The 22,527-nt window shown below is 50.5% G+C and overlaps 1 protein-coding gene across 2 annotated transcripts; it reads left to right on the top strand.

The window, feature by feature from the left end:
- The first annotated feature begins 6 nt into the window (after positions 1-6).
- On the top strand, positions 7-16,886 carry LOC133145623 (G1/S-specific cyclin-D2-like). 2 transcript variants are annotated; one of them, XM_061269273.1, is made up of 8 exons: positions 7-150; positions 254-287; positions 1,692-1,745; positions 10,044-10,476; positions 11,107-11,322; positions 12,744-12,903; positions 13,993-14,141; positions 14,924-16,886. In XM_061269273.1, exons 4-8 carry the CDS (start codon positions 10,282-10,284, stop codon positions 15,080-15,082), a joined length of 879 nt encoding a protein of 292 aa, XP_061125257.1. In that variant the 5' UTR covers positions 7-150; positions 254-287; positions 1,692-1,745; positions 10,044-10,281; the 3' UTR covers positions 15,083-16,886. The 2 variants fall into 2 exon arrangements, with proteins under 2 accessions (XP_061125257.1, XP_061125258.1); XM_061269274.1 differs by lacking the exons at positions 7-150; positions 254-287 and adding an exon at positions 829-847.
- The last annotated feature ends 5,641 nt before the right edge of the window (positions 16,887-22,527 follow it).

Here is a 22,527-nt window from a genome sequence, read left to right as displayed (position 1 = left end):
ACTCCAGTCCTCGCTGCCCGTTTGGCCTGATTTGACAGGTGATTTGTGTTTTCGTCGCCGCCGCAGCGGCCGTACAATGTGGCTGTGGTCGGCATTCGTTTTGCATTCCCCGACAGATCTGCGAATGCGCATTTCAACTCACGCTGGACGGTGAGTCGTGCTCATTCCCTTTTTTTTCTTTTGGAACATGTTTGCTCGCATTGCGTTTCGAAACATGTAGGTTACATGTAGTTATTTTTTCTTCCTCCCGTAGGAGCAACGACGAGGAGCCAGGTGACGCAGCAAAGGTCAGTACTTTGGATTTACCATTTTCCCCCACCTATATTTATTAATAGTCCAACACGTAAATGCGGCAATGTCATGCACTTGTGTTTAGGTGTTGCTCAAGAGTCAGTAGGAGCTCACGCTCAACATGGCTGTTTCTATGAAAGAGCCTGACATGGTTGAAAGTAAACAAAAGACATGGCTGACGACGGCAATAAGCTGCAGTGTTTCATTTGGCCACAAGAGGGTGCCATAGCCTTGGTTCTGTGAGCAGTAATCACCTGTGTGCAGCTTCCACCAGGTAGCCAGGCAGGCAGGCAGGCAGGCAGGCCTTGAGGTGGGCTGTCTGGCTGTCTGGCTGTCTGGTTGAGACCGGTGCTCAATGGGTTGGGCAAACATGCACCGGTGAGTAGCATGGCTTTAAAAGCCTCCATTTCATTTAGGTCAGTTCATTGGGCTGTCTAATATGCAAGACTCTTAGGCGATTGAAGTCCCCGGAAGTTGATGGACCTGTATATAGTATTAATAAGCATTTGTTTTGGTTTCCTGGTCTCAGCATCTGCGTCATAATAAAGACAATAAAGTGAGTTGAGCCTACGTCTGCGATTTTCCTGGGTCTTTTCAAGTTGAGCCGCACTGATTCACTGCTAAAGGGGGGGAAAAAAAAAGTAATTGGATCGCATTGTGTAGTATTTGTAGCGAAATGGTGTTATTTTGCAGTTGGAGGCTAATGGCACGGTTATTGTAATTGGAGCGAACCGCACGCGTGTAAATGAATCCCAATGGCCGCCGGCGCGCTCCGCCAGGCCCTGCGGCGACGCGTCGCCGTCACGTCGCCAATGTTGACGCGTGTTTAGCTCGTTGCTAGGTGAGCGTGCGCTGGAGAAAAAGTGTTGGCTTTCCAAGAGATCCCTCCATCTCCCCACTCGCGACGCATTCCAGACATTTCACTAGCGTCATCAATAACGCCGCTTAATGTCGTAACAGCATGGGAAAAAATCCGCCTCAAGCACGGCCACCAGATTGTTGGTGTTATTTATTATTATTTATTCCAACCATAGAGCTGACGTCACCTCCATCAGCTTTGCGGGATTTGACTTGAAAGCAGACGCAAACGGCGGCCATTTTGAAAATCGCCACTTAATTGTTGATGAAATAGAACGAGCGGCAAAATGGCCGCCGGACCGGAACATGGACAAATGTCATTTGTTGAGCTTATTGTGTATTGTGTAAGATTAGAAGTCGAGAACGTTTCACTTTTCCTCCACACCTTTCTGGTAACCACGGTGATGTCGGAAATAAAAGTCGGGCACTTTCATGCTCTCCTTTTGATGTCGATAAGGCGGTCATTAAACCATATCACTTTCACTTAACGCTTTGTGTAGTCACTGAGTAATCACTAAATACTGCTCTTGATGTCCCCTTAGGGCACCGCCGCACCCCATGTGCTCAAAGACAAAAGGCCAAAAGCCTTCATTGGGGTAAGTCCAAGAAACCTTTCTCGACATTATCATCATCCAGCCCTGAATGTCAATACTTGGGAATCCCTGACTCAAGTCTGCTTCTTATCGTGAACGGTTGGAATTCCAGCGAACATTTTTCCCTGGGTTGCGATTCTTGGAAGGGTGTTGTAAATAAAACATTGTTGTGAGGGAGGGAGGGAGGGAGGGAGGGAGTCAGGAGGAAAAAAAAAATCCAGCCATGTGGGGCGGCGGTTTGGTTTGGAGCTTGACGTGACTTTTGGGCGGCTCTCGCTGCGATTCCATGATGTGCGTTCAGGGTGGAGGGGGGGGGGGGAGCTGAGTCGACAATTTTGCGGTGTGAAACGGAATGAGCGCCCCCTTGTCATTGGCGGTGCCCCGCCCGTCGTTCCCCCTTCAGTCAGCGCCTTATCTGCGCTCCTTATCGCGTCGGCAAGTATTTGAAGGTCGGGTTACTGTCAAATTGCTTCCTGTCCTAACAGCCATCTTCAAACCTTTGCACCACCTGCCCTCGCCGTTTGGTTCCCACGGCGGCCAAACAAAAATCGTTGTGAACAAAACACGTGGTCCGGTTGCGACTTGTCGCAAGGAAGACTCATCCGGACACGATCGGAACGTAGCCTAATAAATCCTCGCCTGGCGCACCTTCAATTAAAATCTCCCGTAAGGAGGAATGAGTGCAATTCCACCTCCGGGCCAAATTGCTCTTTGGCATTTGGGACCGCACAAGCGCTAACCGCCGCCGCCGCCGCCGCACGCTTATTGTTCTGCCGAGCGGCAAAAATCAAATGGGATTTTTCTTGAGGTCCATCGTGGGAGCTCTTTGACCCCCTTCACAAAGCTCCTCTAATGCCAGGTAGCCGGCATTCCTCAAGCATTCCTCCACGGGGAAGGTGCTGCGATGGCGACGGAACAATGACCCGCTCTCATTCATCGGGTTTAGGGTTCTGTGGGAAAGTCCAGCGTCGGGCCGAGGTGGGACGGCGGGTGGAATGTTCTGTGGGAGATGCGCTGACAAGACAGAGGGGGAGGTCTCCTTTGGAGGCCGATAACACGCTTTGATGGAGCCGTGCTGTTTGCACATGCTTGTCATGCTCCGTGCACTTTATTTGCGCGTTTGCGGGCTGATGTCATGGAGCCAGATTTTCCGCCGTAAATTAACTTCTACCGTATAGCAACATTTCACGTCTATCTGCCGTATCCGATTAAGAAAAAGCTCTTGACGTTGTGACTATTTTCCACGTCATCTACATTTTCAATGCAAGCATTTGTGTTGTTTTTGGGCTAAAAATAAAAAATGGCAGGTCTTTCATTACACGGCGTCTGCACTTTTGCCATATAGCCAAAGTTAGCACGCGTTTACGGACCTCGCTGGAGCAGAAAAGAGGGGCTTCCCCCAGATGTGATGTCATTTCCTGTCACATTTAGCCACCTTGCTGATTCAATTGATGTGGGGGGGGGGAAAAAAAATAAAAGCCTTCATCTGTCCCGGCTGATAAATGAAGGCAGGCCCGCCTCGCACTTTGGCCTCTTTTGACTCGGGAATCTAAAAAAAGAAGTCACAAAGCGGCAGGCGTGCCGTCGGCGCGAAAGGCGCCTTTTGTTTACACTGCGGCCCGTCGCCGAGCCTACGCGTCGTGTCCGCCGTCTATATGCGGCGCTCGGTTTTGTGGGAAGCGCCGGCGGCCGCGGGAGGAGATGAACGGCGGCCCGCAGGCTCGCTTCGCGCCCTCTCTGATGTGGCGTCCGTATTCCCGCCCCGGAGGAAGCGGGCGGCCCGGCGCCCGAGCGTGTGAGAACCAATGTACCTCCACCGGCCTCTCCGGGGAGTGTCGCAGGTATTTTTGCTCAAGGCACGTATAGGCCGTCTTGCCGGGTGCCTCGCGTTCAGCGCTATTGCTAAAAGCTAAGCTAATAGGTCAGATTGTAGCGCCGTCGCCAATAGTGACGCTCGGATTTTGCGGCGAGTTGAGGGCCGCGCAACGCAACGTCTTTGACGCGGCCCTGCTTCTCGTTAGGCCTCCTCATCTGCAGCCTGTTATGGCGGAGCAGGGGGATGACATCATACCGGTCTCGCGGCGGCGGCGGCGGATAATTGGCCAGCTCTCCTCCTCCAGAGTGAGCGGCGCGGGCCAAGCAGAACACACAAGTGGAGCCAGGCCATGCGAGTCAGATGCACGGGGTTTTTCCAGCGCGGCTGGCGGGGGCCTCGGCGCAGGGGCGAGCGGGGGGGCCGGTGGGCGGTCGACTGGAAATGTCCGAAATGAATGAAGAGCCTCAACTCAAATCAAGTGCGCCCCGGGCGAACGTGTTTGATGTGTACGACAATTGGTCGCTGGCGAACGTCGCGTCACTTGCCTCCTTTCTCTGCCGTGATTTCAAAAAAATAAATATGCTCAAGTCCTCTCGGCCCACGCAATGTTCCGTTTGGCCATTCTTTGTAATATTGAAATGCTTTGGAAAGACGTTACGTGGCTTGACGCTGCCTTCCATGAAACTGGGAAATTCCAATGCACACTCCGGTACCCCACCGCTCCACTTTGTCGGCAAAGGTCCAACCCGCCACGTTTTCGCGGCGTATTTGCCGCCATGCGCGACAACAGATCGTTTGATAATGCCTGCCGGGGTTGTGAGAACAAATTCTGGTTCCCAACAGGCGCAGCGCCGGACGTGTTGGCGCGTGCCCGTCGGGGCTGCCGCTCAAACGGGTGTCGCTAGCCGTCGTTGGGCCGCTTTGTTTGGGGCGGGCGGGGTCGTGCGGGCGGGCCGCGTGCAACTCAGCGTCTCGTCTCTGTGAACAGGGCCCGAGTCAGCACAAAGGCAAACTTTTGGAGAAGCGGCGCTCTCAGTAAAAGTTGCGCAATTCCACGGCTGCGCAATCAGCTGGGATGTTGCCGGGTTTCCCACGTCTTGTCAGCGGGTCGGCGCCAGGCGTGTCACTCAAGAATCCAACCTGGCCGTCGAGTCGTGCCGGCCACATACTTGCTTTATGGCCTTTTCTCCGTCGTCCTAGACTTGCCTTTGAAAAGTAGCAACCCACGTCCCGTAAGAAAACGTAAACGGGATGTTTTGCTAGAACTGTGGCGGTGGCGGGTTAGTTAGCGCTCGGCGGGGAGGAAATGATTGAAGCGGAAGGGAATTTTATCACTTTCTCACTCTTGTGTGCCTTTCCCTGGCTGTCACATATTTTTCTTATCAGCCGTGAGAGAAAGGCACATTTGACAACGCTTTGGAAATCCGGTGGTGCCGCGATCAGCACCACCCGGACACGCGTCCCAAGATCAGCTGTCAATGTTCATAGGACTTGATGATGCCTTGTGACATAAAAACTTTCCCACACGTCAAGTAAACACGAGCCCGATTTTTCCCGATTCTTTACAAATCCGCCTTTCCGATTGGACCCGTTGAGCTTGGCGAAAATGTCAGATGTTTCCGCTCGGTTGCGCGATAGTACCGGGCTTTAGCTTAGCATTGTTGCTAGCAAGCAATAGTCTGTGAAATGCCCCCCCCCCCCCTCCCAATCGGGGTAGGTAGAGTGAGAGCGGCCGCACCTTGAGAGCCTCGGCGGTTCTAGCGAACAGCCACATGTGTGGAAGCGTTCCTCCCACGCTTCACATTTCACACATTCCTCAGCGATGTTAGCTTTTTTTTTTTTTTTTTTCCAGGTCAACACACTTGACGTCTCTTTTGTCGCTAGTGTTTTGGTACGCGTTTCTTCTGCATTTATTTTTTGCGCCGTCATGGCTTTTTTTTCCCCCTTTCCGCCGTTGAGCGGGATTATTTATGTCTCGATGGGCTAACCATAAAAAGAAAGCCTCCCTGCGCTTTCATTTCCTCGCTGACGGTGGGAATCCTGACCGAGGGCTCCGAGCTCTGGCCCGTAGGTCCAACCATAACATGGGTCCTAACAACTTCCTGTTGGCGGCCATTATTTAAGACCAAGTCAAAATTTGCCCACAAAGCCGTGTGATTGAAAACGAGCTACTTGGGCTTGTGTCGTTTTGTCCTTATTTGCTGAGGTCGCAAAGAAGCCCCGCCGGAACTTTCCTCGGCCTTCCCCCCTGGGGACGCGGTCTCGGTCCTGGGAAGCGCCGGCCTGCGACCGAGCGGCCCGTGGTGGCTCCACGACACTCGGGCGCTGTGACCTCTTTCTCACAGCGCCGTCCTCCATCTTAGGCCCCGCCTCTTTCTTTTTGACAAGTGTCTTCCCAATACGCTTGAATGCGACGTGGGAATGGGCTTGTGGGAACAGTCGTGTCCTGTCACGATCTACCTCGAGACAAAACCTTAGCTGGTCCGTCAAGCTCGTTATTTAATTTGACGCCTGTGTGTTTTTGCGCTGCTTTTGTGTCATTGTGCCTGCTCAACTGGATTTGTCAGTGTGGGATCCAAGCGGCCCGACCCAAAACAAACGACCGCAACAAATAAATGGAGAGAAATTCGATACGCGGTGGTAAAAGAATAACAGTAGCCTGAAACCGTTGGACCTGTGTGCCTTGAAATTTTGAGTTCATCTCATTCTTTGTCTATCTTTGCTTCCTGAAATCTGTGTTTGCACGTCATTCATGCCCCCCCCCCCACCCCCGCCCCCCTGACTGTTAGCACGATGTGGCTAAGCTAAATTATCCCAGCATTTCCAGGCTCGTTACGCTGCTTGTGTACCTTCCATGACCTCGCCTCTTGGGGTCACCTGTTTAGCCAGGCACGACTCCTCAGAGCACGCTTGCGTCTTTGAAGGTCTTCTCACTGCTGAATGTAATCAGGCAATGAGGCGATTTGGGTCCGGATCCGACCGGGGCCCTGACAGAGGGCCCCTTTATGCCGCCACTGGAGGCTAGCACGCATGGCGCACAGGAAAACACCGAGCAGCTCCCAGACACAATCCCTCCCCTTTGCTGCACGTTTGGAAGCCGCGTATCGCTTTGAAAGCCTCCAAATTGCGAGCCCCCCCCCCCCCCATTCCGTTCCACCCTCCCTCCCCATTTCCTCCGCCTTTTCTCTCAGGAGGGAAATGTAAGCGTGCAGGAGTGGAAACGTTGCCGTGTGCGCAACGGGAAGCCAAGGCACGAAGAAAGCCGAGCTATTTGCGGAACAATGAAGCCCTTTAGAGAGGGAGGAGAAAAAAAAAAGAAGTGTTTTTCAGGGGTACCCTGTCTGGTCCCCGTGACTCTTTACGGCTCGGGAACATAACCTCCGAGTCCGTCAGTTAACCCTGTGAGCACTTTTTACTGTTCAATTTGGAAGTTCTGCCTTGCAAACTGTAAAAAAAAAATTTTTTCTTCCAGCTGCAATGCTCTTGTCTCCCTGATGGCCTGTCGTGACACAGGCAGGCTCTCATTGGCCTTAGCCAATCATCTGCTTCCAGTTGTCAACAGCTGCCACCCGAGCCCCTCTGCCAGAATTCCCCCCCCCCCCCCCCCCTTTCCTAATCTGTGACCACATACACACTTGTTCACTTGCGACAGGCGGCCGCCGGCTTTTGGCTCCGTCCGCTGCGCCACATGTGCCCCCCCCCGACCCCCCCCCCCCCGCCTTCAGTCGGAGTTGCATAACGCACATCCAGACGCCGAGCTAAAAGCCGTCGAGCTCCGTGGCCGACACGCTCGACGTGGCTTTGTGCCCCGTTTGGAGCGCGTCTAATCCGATGGTTGGGGCGAACAAGGAGTCGCTTCAACTGTTCAAAAGCGAGGAAGTGATGTCACACGCATATGTCGCTTGATGACTTCATCCACAAAGAAAAAGAAAAAAAAAGCGTGCTCTTTAGTGGCCTTTTGGTTTTGGACCTTGTAATGTTTCCAGAACGTTGACATCTGTAGTTTTCATCTCTCGGGCCCTGACCTTTGAACTCAATGGAAGTATTGGTTCTGAAGGGCGCCGTGGAGAATGGCCCAATGTTCTGCGGAGCGTCTAGGAGTGAGCCGGGCAAGCTGCTCCATGTCACGCTTGTATACACACTTCATGGTTGAGGTAGGGGGGGGGGGGGGGCGTGACCCGAGGTCCCCGGCGCCGAGAAGAGAACCCCTCTTGTGTTCCAAAGCGCCAGACGAGAAGGCAGGGCCGGCCCCGGATGTTGCTATCTGTCCCCGCATTGTCTGGCCTCCAAATGTTGCCGTTTGACTTTGAATGATGACTTTGGGAATAGCCAAAACATTCCGAAGGCACAGTGTGAGGAAACGAACGGCGGCTGCCTACGTGATGCATTAATGACGTCTCGATGGAGGAAACGATAGCCGGTGGCACGGCCCATTGCGGGAAAGCACCTTCTTTCCACTTTTCCACGCTCGGAATAGCCCGGCGGCCATGTGACTGTACCCGGAGACATTTTTATCAAGTGCCGTTCACGTTTGGGGAGCAGGCCAGCATGTGACACTCGCGTTTCCTCCCCATGTCGGCCATTGCTCGGCGGGAGTCCCGGCCGCGGCATTCCAACCATAGCATCTTGGGCGCTACTGTCCCTTTCCTAAGCTGTAATCAAGCAACTTGGCGCACGAAACCGTCGGCCCGTGCCTCCTTTTTTGGCGCTTCCGTCTTTCCTTTCATCTGATGGGCCCACTTCCAGAAGCTTGCTGAGGGGAAGTTCCACTTTGGCCTCCCAATTTGACACCCTAGGGGGTTAGCGACGCAGCCGTAGCAGGGCTGGGATTTATGTTTGGAGGGATGCTAGCTAAGTCGTCCTGGTAAGGCGTCGGCCATTTTGGGCCCGAACGTAGATCCAGAGAAATGTGAGCTGCTAACTTTCTTCACATTTCACTTGTTGTGAGTTGCGCTCCTGCTCTTCAAAGGCCCGACTTTTGTTTCTCCTCTGCCCATGTGCGGGCCTCTCGTAGGTCGACTGGGCTGGTATGCGGCGGGAATCTTTGGATCAAGGTGATTTCACGCTCCTCCACGCTTTCCCAGCGCTCTCGGTTACCTCTGCGCGTGCATGCACACGTGCACAAGCAGCTCAAAGTCTCAGCATCGCTTCTTTTGTCGGCCCCCCCCCCAAGTGTCTGCGTTTGGGATGTATATATTTGGTTGGCGTGCCCTTAAAAAAAAATATATAATAAATCTGATGAGGAAAAACAGGCCATGTTTTCTTTGAAGTTGTGCTAATCTGGCTATCCTTGACATTCCCTTCCCAGGCTAGCCTCTCATAATAGCTCCCACAGTGTGTGTGTGTGTGTGTTTTTTTTTTTTTTTCTTTTTCTCAATGAAACTGCTCATTCAGTTCTTTGGTTGCGGGGGGGAGGGGAAGCAAGCGAGGCGGTGAGGTGGTGGTGGGGGGGGGAGGTGGGGTTGTGAAAAGAAGTTCAGCTGTCATTCAAAAGTTTTCCCACATGATCGGAAGCAGCTCAGGAATGTTTTTTAACGATAAGAGAGACATGTGGCTGGCGTGGCAATTAAAGGAGCACATGACTTCCCATCCGGATGTCATTTTTGGGTCACTTTGTTGCAGGGATGACGTAGTCAACTGCACATTTTTGCCATTTTTCATTCGTTTACACAGTTGAGCATGAAAGATGTTGTGGAATGAAAGGGGGAAAAAAAGTGCAAACCCATGATGAGGACGTGTCACATGGATTTGGACCTATTTTGTATGATGTTGTAATTAAAAAAAAAAACAAAAGTGTATTGACTATAATTTAGCACATACGCTAACTGTGCTGCTCCTTCCATTCCTTGTGTTCACCGGTGAATGATTGACTCAGACACATAGCGCGTCCCCCACTTTTCTTTAGAATTATTTTGGAACACCTCCACCAAGCTGTTGAGTATTTGTGGCCAGTGAATGACAAAGGAATTTATTGCCACCATAACACGGCAGCAACTAGACAGCCTCATAGCGGTTTGGTCTTTTCTTTTCTTTCAATGGCCTTCATTTTGATGAGACAGTATTTTCTTATTATTGTGCACCATTGATCTCGTTGAATGTTTTAAACGCAGTAGTAATAATTGACACAATAACGTGCAAGAACTTCTAGTTTTTAACCCTCCATTAAGTGCAGTAGAATGTGTGGCTAGGGAATGACAAAGGAATTCATTGTGACCACAGTTTGTTTCCTCATTGACTATTATGTAGAAAGTAATGATTTTTTTTCCTGCAAAAAAAAAAAAAAGAATCCTTAGTGTTATGTGTTTAAGTGCCTTTATTTTTGTGTCATGCTAGCCAGTTAGCTCATTTCTGCTTTAAAAGATATAAATGTGTTTCATTATTTCCGACGTGAGGATTGACTGTTTTTCTTTTTATCATTTAATTGCGACTTTTTCTTTGTGGGTGCTTTTAATGTAATGAAAGTTATCTCGCTTCTACTTTGAAAGCAATGACCGGATGTTCCCCATCTCCGTTGACGCCGTCTTGACAACCGAGCACTGTCAGCAGAAGAAGAAGGAGAAGAAGAAGCAGGAGACGACGAGGCGAGCCGGGCGAGCAAGACTTGAAACAAAAAGTTGCAAGCTCAGCCTCATGCTTCGACCAGGGACGCGTCGCCTCCTCCTGCAAACTGTGACACTTTAAGCAGCTTCATATTTGAGTCAGCAAGTAGGAAGAAGCCAAGTTATGGAGCTTTACTGCTTGGAGCCGGTCGTGGAGGTGAAAGCCCCGGTGGACCCCAACATCCTCCACGACGATCGGGTTTTGCAAAGCCTGCTGACCGTGGAGGATCGCTTCTTGCCTCAGTGCTCCTACTTCCAGCGGGTCCAGAAGGATATTAAGCCGTACATGAGGAGAGTCGTCGCGGGTTGGATGCTCGAGGTTGGTAGCTCGTTGTTTTTTTTTTTGTATTTTTCCCCGACTATGCTAACGCTTGCAAATGAGCTCATTTTTGGGTTATAATTGCACGATGGCACGCATTTACAAGCTCGACTTGGATGTTTTTCGACCGGACTTGGGTGACAATTGAGTGGAGATGAGTCACCAAAAGGCGTGGGAGCGTCGGAAATTCCACCACGAAGACAATTCAGCTTCGTCAAGACTGTGGCCTAGCTTGATATTTACTTGTGCTACTTGGGTTCAAATGGCATCATTGCGTCGAATAGTTCGGCCGAACGGTACACGACGAGTTGGTCTTAATTTACAGCCAAAAAAGAAGCTATTTTACCCAGCGCACGAATTATTATTAATTTTTCAAAAGTCCTCGGGCACAAGGCAGGCAGGCCGACAGCATGGCGAAGCGCAAGTTTTTGTCGCGCGAGCAAAGTATTGCGAACATTTTGCTCTGCTTTTTTATTTTATTTTAATCACTCAAAGTAATGCTTTTTGCCCAAATTCTGCATTTCTGCAACTTATGCACCCAAATGAGTGTTTTTATTGGCTACTTGTAAGAACATGATGTCCCTGCTAAAATGCGCTTTCTTGTTTTGCCCCCTTTCCTCTCCTCTCCAGGTGTGTGAAGCTGAAAACAGTGAAGAGGACATCTTTCCGCTGGCCATCAATTACTTGGACCGATTCCTTGCTGTGATGCCCACCAGGAAGAACTATCTGCAGCTGCTGGCGGCCGTGTGCATGTTCCTGGCGTCCAAACTGAAGGATAGCAGGCCCATGTCCGCCGAGAAGCTGTGCATGTACACCGACAACTCCATCTCGCCACCGGAGCTGCTGGTAAGACCCCCCCCCCCCCCCACACACACACACACACGTGCACGAGGGCCTCACATTGTCGTGCTAATGGTTTCACAGGAAGTTTCCAATTCTTCCGAGCCTGTCGTGCAGAGCGATGCCATCTAGTGTTCACACTGAAGCTCCCAGACATTTTTAAGTTGCGGCAGAGGAAATAAAATTAGCATGAGATGTGGTTCTGAAAGTTGTATGCTAAATAATGCGTTTGAACATTGGGGTTGCTGTTAGACATGTTGTTGTGATGCTGCTAGCTGCAGCGTATTCCTGGATATCCTCACAGGATGGGCAGAGGGAAGCGGCGACGGCGATGGCGGCGGCTTCAGCTGGAAGAGCGGCCAGGGGAGGGTGGGACATCTGTCCAGGAAGTGAGCGCATGGGCTCCAAACGGCCTCCACGGGGGATAAACGGTGTTAAATGCTAGCATGTGTGCGGCCGCTGTCAATCATTTGCTCGTACCAGCTGCTCCAGTTGTTAAGGGTCCAAACATAACTTGAAGGCGTTTTGATAGAGCGCCTATTGATGTCGTCCGGCGGAGAAGCTTTTTTGCACGCGGGCCAACAGGTTCCGCTAACATCAAAGCACACCAATGTAAATATTAGCCCGTGATAACAGGAAGTTTCCACCCTGGCTTATCTGTGGACTTCTAAGCATTTATAGGAGATATAACAAAGTATGGATCGTATTCAAAGTGGAATGACTTTCAATGTTTGACGCAAATGTGCTTTGGGGCGGTGTTTTTTTGGGCAGAGTTGGGGTTCCTGCCCAACTTTGTCATAGGCGAAGCCATGTTAAATGCATACATATGTCCATGTTGGCAGTGAAAGTAGGTCAATGCAAAGAATGATTGTAAAGACCTGTTGCAAATAGCAGAAATCACCACCCGCCTATAGATGCCACAAAATGGTGGCAAAGCATAAAAATGTAGATATAAATGAATAAATCGAAAACATGAAATACCCGAGACCCTTTCTGCTTCCAAATGTTGCTAAATGGTTAGCGGACAACAAACAATTGAGCCGTTGCACATTGCGTTGTACGATACTTGGCTAAGTTGCAGTTCCACTCCAGTTCAATGGGTGGCGATAGTGTGCATTGCACAGATGTTGAGGATCTGATTTCCACAGTGAAAAGGAGAAAAGGTGTTACAATTTAGACGTCAGTTGTTGGAGTTAGAAGCTTTCCGGCATGTCTCCGCTTGTGACGGGATGGGAAGCGCTCTTTGGTTTGCTAATGCTAGCGTCACCCGCCGCCGCCGTTGTGCACACAAAGAATGTGACCTGGCGCGCAAGGTGATAAGATAAAAGCGTGCCAGGCGATGGAGGTAGTGCCGACCGAAGGTATGTCATGGAATGTATGATCATTTGTATTTGATGTGACCCTCCTGACCTGGATTTCTTTATTAGGACTGGGAGGTGGTGGTGCTGGGCAAGTTGAGGTGGAACATGGCGGCCGTCATCCCCAACGACTTTCTGGAGCTCATCATGCGTCGGCTTCCCCTCCCCGAAGACAAAATGCCCATGATCCGCAAGCACACGCAGACCTTCATCGCCTTGTGCGCTACAGGTAAACACCCCCCAGTGCTCCCCCCCCCGATTCCCACGCGCACACGCCCGGCCCGGCCAGCATTCTCCCGTCATGAGTCATCGCTGACTCATGTGACCCATTTTCCAGCCGTCTTATCCCACATGGATGAGTTGCGTGCGGCAGGCCTGGAAATGGCCGTCGCCAATCAATCACACCGGCGTTGTGTGCAGACAGGGAAGCCTCCAGGTTGAAAAAGTCAGGGCGACAATCCTGTGATCTTCCTTCCTCCCCCCCCCCCCGTAGGCCTGGTCTCCTCTCTGCCTGACAATTCGGCTTAAATATTTTCATATCCTGGACGGCGTTAAACGAGGAGCTTGTTTCATGTGCCCGCCGCTCGTTCAATGGCAGGAAACGGAGGAGAAGGAGGTTACTTGAGTGCAGTAAAAGCACAATAAGCTCTTTCTCAGCACTGCTACTTGTGGACCTTGGGTTCTTCCCACACTTTGTTGCATTGCCCCGGCTTTCGCCGCATTCCGCCTACATGCCGAGAAGTTATGGTGCCATTTCTAGAATGCCAGTGATCCTATTGGTCGGTGTCACCTGCATTGTAAAGTCACATTTGCTTAGCTGTCACTTATTCAATGTGCAGCCATATTGTTCTCTCCTCCAGACTTTGATGTAAGGAATGTAGTAGCACTCAAGTATGTAATGCCAAAATGAATTGAGATGCTAGTGGGGTTGTAGCGTAGCATGTGTGACTGGCCGGTGAGTGAAGTGACGCGAATGTGTGTGTGTGCGCAATTGGCCGGATCGTTTTCTTGTTGTCTTTTTGTCATGTCTGCCTCTTCTTGGCTCGTCGCCTTTTTTGGAGCGATTCGAACAATGCTGGCGGCACATTTAACCAACGCGCTGCTGGGGCAGTCCAGACGGGGACCGCGGGGAGTCGTCGGTGAAGACGAGTAGGAGGATTCCTGCTCTGCTTTTCCAATTACTTTTTCCTCTGTTGGGTTGGGGGGGGGGGAGTGCAAAGAGAAATTCAGAGCCTGGGAAAAATGGAGCGGAGGAGCTTGCACATGTGTTAAGCAGACGTCGCCATTCTTACACGCCTTATCTCTTTGTTGTCGTCAGATGACGGTCTGGCGATGAACCCCCCCTCCATGATCGCCAGCGGCAGCATGGGGGCCGCCGTCTGCGGCCTACATCTGGACCACAAGGACAAGAGGCTAACGAGAGACAACCTGACCGAACTGCTGGCCAAGATCACCAACACGGAAGTGGTGAGTGCCATAAAGAGCATTCTTAAATAAACACCAGCATTTCATTTTAATACAGCAAACGTCTGTTTACTAATGTAATTAAGTATACAAAGCAGTGGTACCATTACTAAAAAAAAAAAGTATAGTAAAGTTTGTGTAGATGAGGTTACATGATTTATTAGGAGCCAAGGTCGAAGCAGAGCAACCCTATTGTCGGTCAAAAAGGTGCTTGCAAGTCCTCAATGGCTTCTCCAGTGATCTTTGTGACAAGATGGCGGCGTGCTAGCTAGCCTTCCGCCACCCAGCACGTGCTGCCCCCGCTGCTGCTCCGCCCCCAACCCCCCTAGATGAAAAAGCAACCCCAAAAAAGTCCACGCGCTCTCCCCCGTTGTGGGCCGCCGTCATTGGCCGCCCCCCTCCGGCGTTTGCGGTGCGCGTTGCCACGGCGACCCCCGCCGCCACAACGGCGGCCCATCGGGTTCCAATTAGACAACATTTCAAAGGAATGCCGGCCCCCGCTTTCCCCTTTTGTTTGCCAGCCGCTCGCTCGGCAGCGAGCCGCCGACCGACCGACCGACCTCCCACGTCTATGCGAAGACCTGCCGAGATGTTTTTTTTTTTTTTTTTAAAAAGATAAAATGGCAAGAATTCCAACAGTGGCGCATTGTGGTGGTTTTGATTGCGCCCCTCATGTTGGTGTGCACTTTGGCCACCAGGGGGCAGTGTCGTGCAATCATATGAAAACTCCCTGATTGATGCGAAATGTCTGCGTGAAGTTGACGTGAGGCTTTCCTCGTTTCCAGGATTGTTTGCGCGCCTGCCAGGAGCAGATCGAGCGCGTCCTGGCCGCCAGCCTGCAGCAAGAAAACCGCGCGGGCAGCGCCAACGCTAGCAGCAAATCCCAAGAGCAGCAGCAGGACCAGTCCAGCACCCCGACTGACGTGCGTGATGTCAACTTATGAAGCGCCCTTCCGCAAACGGCCACGGTCCGACAATCCGACAATGTCTGGCAGTTAAGAAAGTCCCGTTTTTTTACCCTCCTTTTTGGTTCGTTAGCCCTCGGAACGGTTTTTGTACGTGCCGCAGTTAATCAAATAAGGTATTTAAGGCTGTTGAAACTTGATAGTGCCTTAGGTTTCCGCCCCCCCCCCCCCCCCCCCCACCTGAACGGAAGCCTGAATATATTTTCATACTTGAAGAGAAATAGCTTAAAAAATATATTCTTTTGTACATTTAGCGAATATTTAGTTACTCTTTTAGCATCTTTGCAGTTATTCAGTTTAACCGTGGGTGGGTGTTATGCTAGTTGTTGGCATTAGCCGCTAGCCGTGTTGGCTGACGCCTGTCGTGCTGCCAGCCAGTGGGGGCGGGTACTAGCGGAAGGGAGGAGTGGGCTGGGCCCGCTCGTAAGGGAAGTGGCGAGGATGGCGAAAGGCGATGACGAGTGCGGGGGGGGGGTCCGGCGGAGGTTGCGAGCGAGCGGGACAGACGCAGGTGTTGCTAAGTTAGCGGGAATATAAGCTAAGTTCTCTCAGGCTAGCCGGCGGGGGCTCAGGAGGTTCCGAGATGCTGTTCGGGTGAGCGATAAGTTTGGGAGGGCGTGACAGAAAAACATTGTTGATGCACTTTGCGAAAAAGAAGACACCTGGTCACGGAGCAATCGTTTTGGTTCATAGGGTCTTTTTTTTTTTTACACCCCCCCCTCCCCTTTATAAGTTATTTAGGGTTTTTGTTTTTTGGGCTGGATTCCCACACGGGGTGATGAAAGCTGGTGATTAAATTGACCAACAAAGGATGTTGCGTAGACGATGTTGTTTTCCCGTGCGTGTTTTATTTAATCGTACTTGAATCGTCATAGCCAAAGCTTCCTTTTCCAGTTATCCTGAAGCTGAATAAAGTGTTTGTATTGGACTCTTGCAAGTTTGCCGTTTGTGCGTGTACGTGCGTGTTTTGGGGTTTCACAGTGTGAAAGTGTGTACATCCAAGTAAGAAGAGCAAAAAAAACAGGTGGTCTTCCCAAGAGACTCATCGGTTTTGCGCCCCCCATTTCCACAAAACGAAATGTTTGCGTGAACGAGCTAATTCCGAAAAGAAAACACAAGTTGGCGGATGTCATTTTCCTTTGCTGCTACCAAAAGCTTCTATTTTTTTTTGTGTCCTTCTCTCGTCTTAAATTGTGATTCACCTGTTTGCTGCTATGATATGATTTTATTATTGTGTATACCTTTTAAGTCTCTTGCTTTTTTTCATAGTTATCATTTTTGTGAGCGTACCGGAGGGATGGTCAGAGTTTGATGCGGGACTGGAAGTACTCGTGTTTATAAAATATTTTGTGTGTGTCATCGGTGTCACTCTTGCTGCTTCCTTGTACTGTGTTTGTGTACCTCAGGTTAATTTGGACAGATCGAGCGTTACCTCATGTCACCCCCCCCCCTTTCAAATCAGAGTCCACTGTGCTTTAACTGGCTAAAGAAAAAAAAAAAGAAGCAACATTTCATGTGTGTGGTGCTACTCCAAACATGCCCTGTACTGTATCACAAAAGAGTGAGGAGCTAGATTCCAAATTGTTGTTAGCAAAGCAAAGATATGTTTTGTCAACAGTGAATGCATCTCCTCAAGACCAAAGTGTGTATTTTGGAAATGTTTATTTTTGACATACTCCCCTTGAATGTTTGTTGTGATCCTTCCCCTTGCCCCCCCTTCTTCCCACACACACACACACACTGTGTACCTCAACAGTTTCTCAATAAATTGGCCCAAAAAGTGCATATGCCTAAGCGATCCTGTTTTTGTTGAATGTGTAATGTGTGTTAATCATGAAAGGAATATAAGTGAAATGGATGTAGCACGGCTTACTGTAATGCAGCGTCCCCTTTTGGCCACTAGGGGTCAGCAAACCTTATACATTAGTCAAAGTCTGCTTTATTGTCCATTACTTCTTCACGTGTATTAGTATTGCAATGCAATCTTTAGAATAGTTGCACTTGTAAATTCTGATATTATCTTTCATCCAACAAGAAAGGTGAAGAGGCGAAAAACAAAAGAAAAAAGGGCGGAGGTATAGAAAAATAGTACAAGCTATTGAAAGAAAGGCCAGATAGGCTGAGACTTCAGATATAGTGTAGTGGTTAGTGTACCAGTGGAACCCAAAATATTTTATCATGGGCTTTGACGTCATATTCGGACACTCTATTAGGTACAGCGCCGTTTTCAAGTGTACCTAATAACAGGCCACTTTATTAGGGAAATATCATGGTCAAAGGTCACAGGAGTCAAGCTCTAGTCCTGGGGGCCGCGTTCCAAAATGTTGTCCAAGTTGCTGTGCTGGTCTAAAGTCTCGTAGGTCTCATCCAAGTTAGTTGTCTTGGAGTTCTTGAAGGGCTTTTCTGCAGCTTGCTCTATGTTCTCATCTCGTGCTTCACATTTTTCACAATCTGGATCTTCTAGGGTGGCTTTGGTAGGCAGCAAGCCAGCCATCCATCCGGCTGAGTCGATGAGACCTTCTGGGCTTTTTCACCAGAGGCTTTTCAGCATGGTCGCTATCCACCACAGGGTAGCCCGGCTTGAAACGGGAGAATTTGGAGATGATGTCGGTGCTTCCTACTGCCTTGGAGACGTTGTCTAGAGCGATCCTGATCCGCGACGTGCGTCCTCTGGCTCCCTGGGAAACAAAAGTGGAGAGAACACGGGTTCCTTCCCATCCCAGCAAAATGACAGCGAGTTGTTGCAATACACGAGACACCAATAGAGGGTTTCTAAATTGATAGTTTCGTGTTAGTTTTCAACGTATAGAGTCCGAAGCAACCCTTTCCACGACAGATGGTGACCACCTGGTGGCGCCAGTGTGCCAAGCGCCGTTAGACGATCAGGAGAAGAAGATTTGAATTGACGGATGTGACGTCAGGTCAATTGGTGAATTGAAGACAGGTGTGCTCAAAGGGAGTTATCAAATGCAGGTGGCACCGAGCGCGTGGCGGCTTCTCAGCTAAGCTAGCATGCTGGCAAATGTTTGTCGTCTCCTGCCGTTTTTCACGACGAGCGCCATGTTGGTTGCAGGATTTTCGAGCTCTCGAATGCAGGTGCCACCGAGTGCGTGACATTTTCTCAGGTAAGGGAGCAAACGTTTGTCGTTTCTTGCCGTCTCTCACGACGGACGCCATGTTGGTTCGTTGCAGGATTCTTACGCGGCGACTGTAGGCGTTGACGTGAACTGGAGGCTGGCTGCAAGGAGAGTTTTCAAATAAGCCCCAGAATGTGCGCTTTATTGCCTTTTCCCACAAGTCTTTTTTATCTTGTTGCAGGATTGTCGTACTCTCGTGACTCGGCAACGAACGTCACGTCCACCGCGACGGTGGGCCTGGAGGTAAATTGTCGGCCGCAGGCAATTAAGCTCGCGAGCAAATGTTTGCCGCTTCTTACGATGCCATTTAATATTTCTTGCAGGGTTTTCCGCTGTCTAGGGAGTGTTTGAGGTTTGGCCACGGCACGCCACAATCGACTTTGCGTCGCGTCGTTGCGCGTTTTGGTCGTTTTGCCGCTACGGTATTTCAAATGTCTTTGGCATTTGTTTATTTCTGTTAATGAAAGCATTTTTTCATTCGTTTGTTGAAGGTTCGTAAAGGACGCCGCCGATAAGCGCGTGTTTGTCTGACCGTAGGAAATGTTAGTTTGACTCTAGTCAATTCAACCATTCTTTATTAATTTTATATTGTGCGTGTGCCATTTAGGTGTTATGCAAACTGAAGAATGTAACGAATTGGTCAATTTATGTCCAAATGAGACTAAATCTATTCCAAGATGGCGCCCGCCCGCCCTCGTTCCGTTACGCGACAAACATTTGTGCGGGTCATTTTCTCCCGTTTTGGACCCTGCTAACCTGGTTCCGATGTGAGGTGAGTTGATAAGGATAAAATTAAAATATGAATTATAATCCTGATAAAGGATCATAATTTACTACAATATAATGACCTATTTTACAAATGTAAAAGTCAGCTTAGTATGTGTAAAAATACTATATTATAATTCTGATAAATTACCCTACTTTACTACAATATGATAATATATTTTTTCAAATGTAAAACTATGTATAATTGTTGCTAAAATATCATGCCATTGGCATTCTACTCAATGTTTATATTTGTTGCAATAATTTGTTTGTCTTTTGTAGCACTAAAAAAGGCCGCCCAGCCAGCAAGCAGGAGGCTCTTGAGGAGCCATTTCAGTGATGTTGAGGACACTGAGTAGTCCTAAATCAGCTTTTAGCTTCCCAACACACTATTAATGGCTGCCTGTGTTGCGTTTTAGCTTCCCAGCACACAATTAATGGCTGTATGTGTTTTTGCAGGCTGCAAGAGAAGCCGAATGGGATGAGGAAAAGTATCATCCCATATCCAAAGGAGCAATGGCCTAGCCAAAGGCGCAATGGCCTAGCCAAAGGAGCTATGGCCTAGCCAAAGGAGCAATGGCCAAGGCAAAGGAGAAATGGCCATATCCAAAGGAGCAATGGCCTATCCAAAGGAGCAATGGCCATATCCAAAGGAGCAATGCCATATCCAAAGGAGCAATGGCCTATCCAAAGGAGCAATGGCCATATCCAAAGGAGCAATGGCCATATCCAAAGGAGCAATGGCCATATCCAAAGGAGCAATGGCCTATCAAGTCCAGAATCTCAAGCAGCGCGCTGCAAAAGTCAACGTGTGGGGATCATGTGGCCAGGAGGGGGCAGTGTGGTTGCGTTTGGTTATGGGTGCACGACGGAAAGGTTGCAGGTGTGGACAGACCGTGTTTGGGGCTCTGATGGTTGCTCTTGCTTAAGAGGTGTGCTGTGGTTGTGGCTTGTCTGGATCCAGCGTTGTCTTGCGCTTGGTTGCCGTTGACGGCTCACTTGGGGGAGGACGTGGTTACGTGGATGGACACACAAAACGAAACTGCCATATGGCTTGTACCATTTTGTCTTTTTCTAACTGTCATACTTGCTGCGTTCTTTGTTCTTTGTTGTCCACTGTTGCACTTGATCTAACCCTAAGCTACCACCACTGTGGTACTTGCGTACTTTGTTCTCCCCTAGGTGTTGGCGCGAGCGAGACAGTCACCTTTTGTGTCTTTTTCTAACCTACCACTATTGTGCTTGATCTAACCCTAACGTACCACTGCGTGTCCTTTGTTCTCTAGGTGTAGGTTGTTGGGACGAGCCGGTCCACGAGGAAGACATAATGATGCGAGCAGCGCCCAACTCATGGCATGTTCTGCCTTTTGCAGGCCGGATGCAAAAGGGGGGGCGGGGGCGCACGGCCCGATCCGACCCGGCGACGGTCACCAAGAGTAGCTAGCCGCTGTGATCAAGTAAGCAAGTGACCTACAAGTTGGGGTGCTCTTTGAGTGTCTAACTTTTGTTTCTGTATTTGCAGATGGCGACCGGGACGCGACACGATCTGATCAGAGGTGGACGGACGGCTGTGGCATCGCTCTGAAGTAGCCGAGTTCTGAGGGAGGCCCGCTTCCCTGGAGACGTCGACCTGCGCAGCTTCAATGTGTGAAATGGATTTTTTTTTTTTCTAAATTTCACACCAGCGGTGTCCAAATGTCTGTTTGAGGGCTGCATACTGAAACAAATTAAGAATTCTTTGACACAGATTAAATCAATCACGAAATGTTGCCATTCATATGTTGCCATTCATATGTTGTGCTCCTGCTACAAAGGTGTGTTGTGTTGATAAAGTTGCCCCGAAGCTGCCATTTGGACACCCATGGTGACATGTGTAGGGCTGCACGTGTATTGGAACACTGCCACATGGTGGTCTAGGTTATTGACATGCACTTTAAGAAAGCAAAGACTTCTTTTTTTTAATGTGGCAAATGAAACCTGTTTTCTTGCTAACTATTTTTAATGAGTTTCGAAGATGACAAGTCATTGATGCAAGTTAGTTAACGGATCTCATTGCGATCGAAATGTTCATCTCGTTCCCAGAATTTTGCACAGCTGCTCAATGCAGTGGTCTGGCCCAGTACTGCCATTTCACTGATTTTCCAATATGTCGTGCAGCCCTGATTGAGTGCCAAACGCGCAGCGACGGCTAGCGCAAGCGCCCGCGCAAGCGACCGCGCAAGCGACGGCAAGCGCAAGCGACGGCAAGCGCAAGCGACCGCGCTAGCGACGGCAAGCGCAAGCGACCGCGCTAGCGACGGCAAGCGCAAGCGACCGCGCTAGCGACGGCAAGCGCAAGCGACCGCGCTAGCGACGGCAAGCGCAAGCGACCGCGCTAGCGACGGCAAGCGCAAGCGACCGCGCTAGCGACGGCAAGCGCAAGCGACCGCGCTAGCGACGGCAAGCGCAAGCGACCGCGCTAGCGACGGCAAGCGCAAGCGACCGCGCTAGCGACGGCAAGCGCAAGCGACCGCGCTAGCGACGGCAAGCGCAAGCGAGACTTTTGTGCTTGTCTTGCAAGGTGGAAGAGACAATACACGAAACAAAGAGCCGGCGGACTGAATCACCCAAAGAAAGCAGTCGGCAAGTGATGAAGAAGAGCCTGATGCGTGACTGGCCAAGGCTGGCCAGAGGTGACATGGCAATCCAATACGCAAGGGTAGTGTACGCACTTGTTGGTTTTAATTTGGTTTCCTTATTTGTCTGCCTTTCAGGGTTGCAGGGGATGGGACGAGCGCCACCCGGCACCGAGAGGGACCGGGCCGCACCGACAAGACCAGGGAGGGGGCAGGTAATGAGTACGTCGACACCAGTGAACCGCATGCAACTGAGTGCTGTTTGTCTTTTCGCACTTGTGCGAGGCGGAAGACAAGTCCAACATCGGCCGGAGCAGACCCGGACCTTGGCCCGTGACGAGCGGAGATTCGGCGAGGCCGGGAGGGCAAGGCGCCCAGCCAGCGTTGAGGGGGAGTATGACTGTTTTTTCTTTTGCGCTCTCCCTCCCTGTCTGTTTGAATAGGGTAACTAGCAGCACGCACGGGCAATTGGGTTGCCGTGACCCTCTAGATACGAATTGGCTAAGTAGACAACCCCTCCCTACCTCCCTCCCCCCCTCTCGCTCTCGCTCTCTTTCTCGGATGCGCCCGGCAGTACCTGCATGGCCTGGTGCACTCAGGGGGGAACGTGGCTATACCTTGCCCTTTGCGGAATACCAGGGTATAATGTCTGCCCGACTGGGTCCCAGTGTCGTCGACGGTGTCGAGGTCGAAGAGATTCTCCGTGACGCCCTCCGCGACGTCACGTTTTCCTTTTTTCCCCCTCGGGGCCAAGCCAGCTCTCCTCAGGAGGAACTGGCCGGTTGTGCTTAAGTGCGCACCAAAGCCTCTTCTCATCTCCCCTCGCTTTCTCCCGCCCTCCCTCCCTCCGTCCCTCCGTGTAAGGGGTTAAACCTTTCATAACCTGGATCGCTCCAATGCGGGAGGG

The sequence above is a fragment of the Syngnathus typhle genome, linkage group LG21, assembly GCF_033458585.1.
Source record: "Syngnathus typhle isolate RoL2023-S1 ecotype Sweden linkage group LG21, RoL_Styp_1.0, whole genome shotgun sequence".
In the NCBI taxonomy this organism is placed as follows: domain Eukaryota; kingdom Metazoa; phylum Chordata; class Actinopteri; order Syngnathiformes; family Syngnathidae; genus Syngnathus; species Syngnathus typhle.
This window is presented reverse-complemented; position numbering and strand designations above follow the sequence as displayed.